General features: G+C 35.2%; 1 protein-coding gene across 1 annotated transcript in view; it reads right to left on the bottom strand.

Annotated features, from left to right (window-relative positions):
- Positions 1-314: 314 nt before the first annotated feature.
- The window catches only part of LOC114243744 (uncharacterized), a 50,956-nt gene continuing 43,477 nt past the window's right edge, over positions 315-7,793 (bottom strand). The window contains exons 6-10 of the mRNA XM_028175348.2: positions 5,883-6,027; positions 4,928-5,178; positions 4,295-4,426; positions 3,924-4,220; positions 315-3,413 (exon numbers count right to left, since the gene is read on the bottom strand). Of these exons, the coding sequence (XP_028031149.2) occupies positions 1,089-3,413; positions 3,924-4,220; positions 4,295-4,426; positions 4,928-5,178; positions 5,883-6,027 (3,150 nt within the window). The 3' untranslated portion in view covers positions 315-1,088. The remainder of the gene's footprint in view (positions 3,414-3,923; positions 4,221-4,294; positions 4,427-4,927; positions 5,179-5,882; positions 6,028-7,793) is intronic.

Below are 7,793 nucleotides of genomic sequence, written 5' to 3'. Positions count from 1 at the left end.
TACTAAGCCCGTGTTCAAATTCCGCAGGCAGGTTTTTTTTTCTAATGTAAAATGCTTACTTAACTCTTGATCGTGAATGGCTTCGACGATAAAGGAATAATAATATTTAATTAAAACAAACATGTTAGAAATTTGCGTAATTACAGTTGATGTGACATAAACCTCAAGTCTCAAGGTGGATGGCGCCATTGGACCCGGTTCGTTCTCCCATTTAAGCAACAATGTCAAAATTCTCATAAATAATCTTGGGTAGTTTTTTTAAAATTTACAAACTGTCAAATAAAAGTAGTAAAACAAATAAAGTTTATTTTAACACAACACAACGCTTTAATAAAAATCCAAAACATTTTCAAATATAACTTTGCTGACAAAGTAAAGAAAATATTTTGACTTGTATACCTACACACGTCCAACCAACTTTTTATTCAACTAATTATATTATTCTTTTCCTTAATAATAAAAAAAAAATCAATAAATTAATGAGCCTCTTATTCGTACCAGCACCGTAATATTTAATTCCGATCCATTTTAAAATCCACGGAAACACTATAAAATTTAATTGCACAACCGGCCGACTATAATTTTTACATAAACGTCTAAATAAATTTATTTACACACTTTTTACAACAAACAAAATCATTCAGTAAACAAACATAAAATGGCATGTAGAAATTAAGACGTAAATTGATAATGTTACCTTCTTAAAATCAAATTTGAATACAGTATCAAGTTTACATTAAACCATATTGCAAGAATAACTTGTTGTATCAACATAACCTGCTTACGAGATAAAATAAAGAGTTAAACAATAATAAGCATAATTAATAAAATAGTGAGGTATGATTCGGACTAAGCATTAAACTTAAAGGAGGCACTAATTTATTCTAAAGGTACATTCGAAATATTCTTTGACAGAATAAAAATCTACTCTCTTTATTCTTTCAGACTTCTAAAGACTAAAGTTGGTTGGCAATTGACAGCTATAATGACTACCTATCTAATACTCAAGGACTACATTTTAAACTAACACTCAATTGTGTGTAAATATGAGAGTTCATCTATATAGATTAGAAGAGGCGGACGCACGACTATCCGGTAACTATCGAAATGACGCTTCGGTGCTCTGAGTCGCTGTCACCACTCAAAATAATATTCGTTTCCCCCATATAGCCGGAGTCTATTTGTTCGTGGCCTCCAGATATTTTGTTGTGTGTCTCGAAGTTATTTAAACCTAATTCGGCCAACATCTCCTTCGAGTCGTCGAAGTTACCGAAAAACACTGAATCCGTTTCCACGCTCTCGCCACCTGATTCACTTCGCCCATCGCACAATGATTCCAAATCGTCTGTATCTGATTCCACCTGTGTAACCGGTGCCTTCGTGACGGTACGCACTATAGCCGCTGGAGAGTGCTCTGGGAAATTTATTTTAGGTCTAAGTTGCATTAAGTAACTGGCTCTTCTTTTAGACTCGTTGGAATCAGTACTCATATATCCTGAATCTTCCGTTCTGTATAGTCTTCTTAGGTCAGTTCGCCTAGATCTAGTACGAGCCGACCGACGACCTGATCTTCTAGCGTTTAAGTTTTCCATTCTCGAATATTGTGAGAAACGATCTTTCTCTTCAGTGCCACGTCGACGTTCACCTGGTGGACTCTCACGAGTCATATTAGAGAATTTTGGAGATAAATCAATGCCGCGTCTTTGCTTTGGTGGGACTGGAGGTCTCTCTTTTTGGTTTTCGATGTGTCTTATTAAGTCGGGTGCTTTAAGCGAACGCATGAAAGCTTGAATATCTTGACCACCGCAAGGCACGCTACCACGCCTGTTATAAAATTGCACCTCTTCTGCTTGTGCTTTAGCTTTAGCTTCATAAATTTGTCGCAAATTACCGATGTTCTGAGTTATTGCCATTTGAGGGGATTTTTTGTAAGTATCATTCTCGGAAGGCGTTGACTTACATTTGAAACTACCAGCTGATTTTAATAGTATCTTTTCGACTCGTTTCTTCACTTCATGCTTAGGTTTTCTATCAAGTGTGTCAGGATCGAAGTCATCTTTGATTTTACGCCTAGTTTCAACTGGAGAACCTCTTACTTGGATTGTCAAAGGACCCGGATTGGACGTGTTATCATACATTGGTTCTGATGTATTAACTGAAATTTCACTAATAGATTGACTTCGATTATCAAGCTGACCAAATACATGAGCATTTAATTTATTCTCTTCTTCAACTGCTTTTTTAACATCACGCCAGCTTTTGGCTAACCTTCCGTAATTGACTTGCTTATTTCCGCTAGTTACCATTTCGTTTTGGAATAATTCTGTACCACAGGCAAGTGAAAATCTTCTTCTCCTCACTAAACTACGTTCTAAGCTATCGTAATCCATAAACTCTTCTTGTGGATTCATATATATTTCTTTATTTCTACCCAGTGTTAACATGTTATCATCGCTGTAGTAGGAATCTGCAGCAATCACAGGTATAACAATCTTGGGAGCGATGGGAGAAATTGTTTCCAATTTCATGTCCTCTAGTTCCGAAGGTTCAACACTTGCACAAGTATTCAATTCACGAATTACTGCTTCCATTCTAACTTTAACATCCTTTGTTAATGGTTCCACATCTTCCTTTTTAAGCGGTTCGGGTCGTTTTACTGGCGGTGGAGGAGGAGGAGGCAATTTCTTTCTAATATGTCTAGAAGTCTGACTAGATGGACTTTTCTTCTCGACTATCAAATTTGGTGATATTGGCTTAGGATGACTTATAGTGGGCTTACTGATTTTCTTCTCTTCAATTGGACTTTCTTTGGGTTTCGATGGCTTGTTAGCAGTTTTTGTATCTTCGGTTGACTTTACGTTTCTTAAATTATCATTTTTAACATTTTCTTCGACTACATTCTCTGTGGTATCTTTAGTTGTTGTATTCGATTTAACTGTTAGTGGTTCCGCCGACTTTGGATGCACCGGATCCTTTAGTTTCGATTCTACTACTCTTGGAGGGCCATTAAACTTTGCAACAGATTTCACTGGTGATTTCTTTGATGGGGTCGCAACTTCTTCTAACCATTTCTTCACTATTCTTTGCTTATAATCATCACTTACGCAAGATTTACAAGAATTCGATCTTGTTAAAGCTACGGCTTTTTGTGGCCTGATATTATTGTCGCATCCCGGGCAGCCTCCACAATGCATGGCCTTTCGACTATTTTCTTGCTTGAGACTAATCGCACTAAATCTTCGACCCCGTCGAGCACACGGGATATCCCAACCAAGATCTATCGTGTGATAAAGGTCTTCTTCGGGTATTTCCGAAAGCATTGGGATGAACCTTTTTGAAGTCATTTTATCTTTCGCAATCGTCATTACTTCTCGTATTTTTTCTAAAAAATCTATCGCAGCCGGTGGGGGATTCTGAAATTTTCAAATAATCAATTAGTGTCACCAGATTAGGTATTTCTATTACAGAATCATTTTCATTAGGAACAAACATATTGAGTTCTCGTATGGGAATGTACCACTACTCAACTTACCTACCAGTCGGAATACAATAAAGTTGAGACTTCGATCTTTTATGTCAAGGCTTAGGTCGCGGTATACACTTGTGATGTCAATGGGCTCTATTTAAAATCGGGGCATTGAGCTGATTGGCCGTTGAAGACAAGAATAGATGGAGAAAGATCGCTCGTGCGAAGGTGATACAAAAGAGTGGTCACGACCCTCTGCAGTGAGGAATACGACGCAAGGAGGAGGAGCTAATTGGCAAATCCAATCCTCCAGGCAAATTATCGGCAAATAGAATAATAAAATGGCAGAAATTTTATTTGCTACTAATTCTAAATTTGTCATATTTTTTGTCAATTACGAATTAAATAAATGATAAGTAAGATAAATGTATTTTAGTTGTGAATCAATAAATATCACCTTTAAATGTTCTGTTTCAAAAAAAACTGGATTGAAATAAAGTTTTCTTCGCAGAGCCGTTTCGCCATTCGAAGGTATGTGTTGGCGACTAGAGAACGAATTATTCTCAACGCTGCAATCCACTATCGACAAATCTGAATGTGGAGCCCTTTCAAAGGTGTCAGGTGAAGTAGCCCGTTTCTGTAATCGTCCATGATAATGTTCTGAGCTTGACACAGACCTAATCGAAGGTCTCGAAGGCTTTTTGCGACGAGAATGAACCATGGCTGAGATTACGTTTGAGTTCGTTTTCTGAAACTAATTTAGACTGTTCATAATAGATCTTATCATAAAGCGGAACTTAAGCTTCTTAAGTTTAATATATTACGTACTTTATGAGAATTGTTATGCGGTGAATCCATGGTACCATCCATATGTTCGCTGCCATCAGACATGGTATTTTCACTGTTAAAAAAATCGTTTCCCATACCATTCAATTTCAATAACGGATTTGTCTTCATCATCTAAAAATTACATTAAATTTATATCCCTTGGAACGTAAAATTATATACTGTCTTATACATAATATTTCTTGTAACAGATTTACTTGGCATTACTCAGGTCATTTTGTATCATTTACATGATAAAAGGCAATTTTCATTTGAATGGTTACCGTCGCTCGTGGACGTCAGCAATGCCAGGGACAAAGTCAAGCCGCTGCCTACAGTTAAGTACTCTCCACATGCGTCTTTTAAAGGAGGACATGTCATAGCGCTCAGAAAACACCATAAAGTAGAGCTCATTTCAAAGCCGGATGGTATGTCGCAAAAAATATATCTGGAAACGCACTATGGACGAACGAAGTGGTTCTAGGTAGTATGGACTCTACTCCAATGGCGGGCGATGCGATGGGAAAAATGTCGTGATTTTGCATGCGCAAAAAATATCCAAACACACAAAAACTTCACATTTATGATATCAATCAAGATAAAAACTAATACCTAAACAAAATAACTGTGACTTACCACGTTGCTCATGTCAAGCCTAGGTTCCATAGCGGAACCATTATCAGACATGTTCTGTTCGACATCTTTCTGTTTTTTCTTTTGTCTTTGTTTATAATGAATGTAAAATATAATTCCTGCTGCATAAACGAAAATCAGCATCAACACGCAAACACCAATTGCTAGTGATTCTAAGACGCTCAGACCCTGACTCTGGGGAGTAGAATCCGCGGGAATTGCCTCGCCCGCATGAAACGGTATTGACCGAACATCTGAAAGAACGACATGGTTACATTACGAATTCTTTTTTATTTATTTCTCGTGTATTTTATAGGGCTGTAGAATTTAACCGGCCAAGCCGGCTAAAAACGTTAGCCAAATTAATTAGCTAGCTAACCGATAGGCTTAGCTAATTTAACCGGTTAATTGAATTAGCTCAGCTAATTAGCCAACGGCTAACGAGCTAAGCGGCTAATTCTTTTTTTTAGCTATTCACTGATTCCTTACCTACAGACAAGTTCGAAAAATAGTAATATTGATTTTTTATGACAAAAATAACGTAAATAACGAAAGTAATTTATTTCATTAATGTAGAATATGGATCGCAGCGCATAAAATAAAACTTCCACTGTTCCAAAATCTTCTGTTATAATAATAATTAATAATATAATTAACACTTATATTACGTCTTGCTCATTTTTCAACCGTCTTCGCCATCTTCCAATTCTCTGTCATTCTATCTGTCATTCTCTTCTCTCTTTCTTTCCGTTTTCTCTCACTCACATCTTAATGCTCCGTTCCACACTCTATTCATACGTTCCGTTCTTACCAATCCTACATTAATTATCACTTAACAATATTTTATTTATGAAAATGGCTCTTAAATTAATTATTGTATTTGTTTTCCGTAATATTTCTATTTTTATTAGAGAACAATCAATAAGTTAGAAAAAATAATAATAATAATTGAGCTAACCGAGTAAGCCATTTTGTGAAGCGCCTGCCACACGGAATGCTGCACACGACGCTGCAAGTCGTGTGGATGATGATCCTGAACACAATACATGGACTGCCACAAGTCGACCCTCTAAGCGAGCGTGCAGGGCCGCCGAACCACGCCACTGCAAAAAAATAACTATTTCTAACAACTCTGCAATTATCTATATATTAATACGTGAAGCAAAAACTCTGTACCCATTTTTACGATAATTGCGCTGACGGAGGAGTATGAAATTTCCCACAATTATAGAGAATACAGAGAAGGAGTGCACAATGCTAGTTTTTTTTTTTTTAAATACAGATTAAAATCTATATATTAATACGTGAAGCAAAAACTTTGTACCCCTTTTTACGAAAATTGCGCTGACAGAAGAGTATGAAATTTCCCACACTTATAGAGAATACAGAGAAGGAGTGCACAATGCTAATATTTTTTTTAAATTATGCATTTAAAACATACATTAAATCAATAAAAAAAACATTACACACACTACCATGTATTTGACACACACACATACATATAATTATACTTTTGTTAATGTTTAAAGTCTGTGGTCAAATTCCGAATAGATTAATATTGTTTGTTTTTAATGTTATTTATCTATAGTGTAAGTTTTGGCGAAATCTGTGATTATATTACAAATACAAATAGTATTTGACAATAGACCCATAATAATGTTTAAACATACAATTTCAATTAATTTTATAGTCGAAATTCGACTACTGCGGGACCACTAGTTTATTTTAAAATCTTACTAAAAAATGTGGATTAAGGCGTGATTGACGGCAAATCAGCTAATTTGTCAATAGCTACTACAATATATACTATAGCTACTCGTGCTTATAGATGCTTAGATCTAGAATGTTTTTTAACAAAATTACACCTTGGTGTTACACCTTTTGCTACATATTAAGTATTGTTTAATTTGAGTTACTACATATCGTCTTTTCGCATTAAAGGTGTGCTATTTAAAAAAAAATTCGAAATCGAGTTAATATGCGGAATAATTTGGTATCACCAGTATTTTTCTCATAAATACTGTCAAAAGAGCGTAGTTTAGTTTTAGTTTTTTTTTTAGTTTACCTATTTTTTTACTACTATTAACAAAATTAATACATAATTTTATCTTACTTTAAAAGACAGATAATGTAACTGGTAAAAACTAAAAAATAAATGTTGCATAGATGATTAATATTAAAAATATCATAATATGATAAACCTTTAAAACACTCTCCTGTAAAATTTTGTAAGTTTTAAGATTATACCGTTTTAATGCGAGAAGACGATATAACTACGAAATTAAATTGATAACGTTTCGTTGATGCGTTATATGGTCAATAAAAAATTACTTAATATACGAAATCTTATTTTGGGAAGAATACAATCGTTTTTTTTTTCACCACTATTTTGGGAATCCAAAGATAAAACCGACACTTAACGGACTAATAAATCGTACCCTGGGCCGATTAAATAAAACACTCGAAAACATTAACGCGTTACAAATCAACTTAAAAACGTACAAGTAATTTGTTAACATGCATCGCATTCTCCTGCGGGGCCAGTTGTTCACTGAAAAATACATCTTCGCATTCGTCTTGCGCATTTATCAAGAAACTCGCATCTAAATGTATAAGATATTTGGACGGATCATACAAATCGTTCCTTTGCCGACATCGCCATTATCACTAACTTCATCAGCCGCGTGTCGCATTTCAACACTTCCAGCGTACAAATATTTCAGCTGGTGTCAGGATTATAAAAATCAAAAACAGTTATTTGGTATCAATTGTGAGGTTAAAGAAAAATCATACTGTTACATCATTGTTGTCGCGAGATATGCAACGGTTTTAAATTTAATCTTAAATTATATTATTACGTGTGCAGGTA

Source organism: Bombyx mandarina, chromosome 19, assembly GCF_030267445.1.
Source record: "Bombyx mandarina strain Sakado chromosome 19, ASM3026744v2".
Taxonomy (NCBI): Eukaryota; Metazoa; Arthropoda; class Insecta; order Lepidoptera; family Bombycidae; genus Bombyx; species Bombyx mandarina.
Note: the sequence above shows the minus strand (reverse complement) of the source record. Positions and strands in the feature narration are given on the sequence as shown.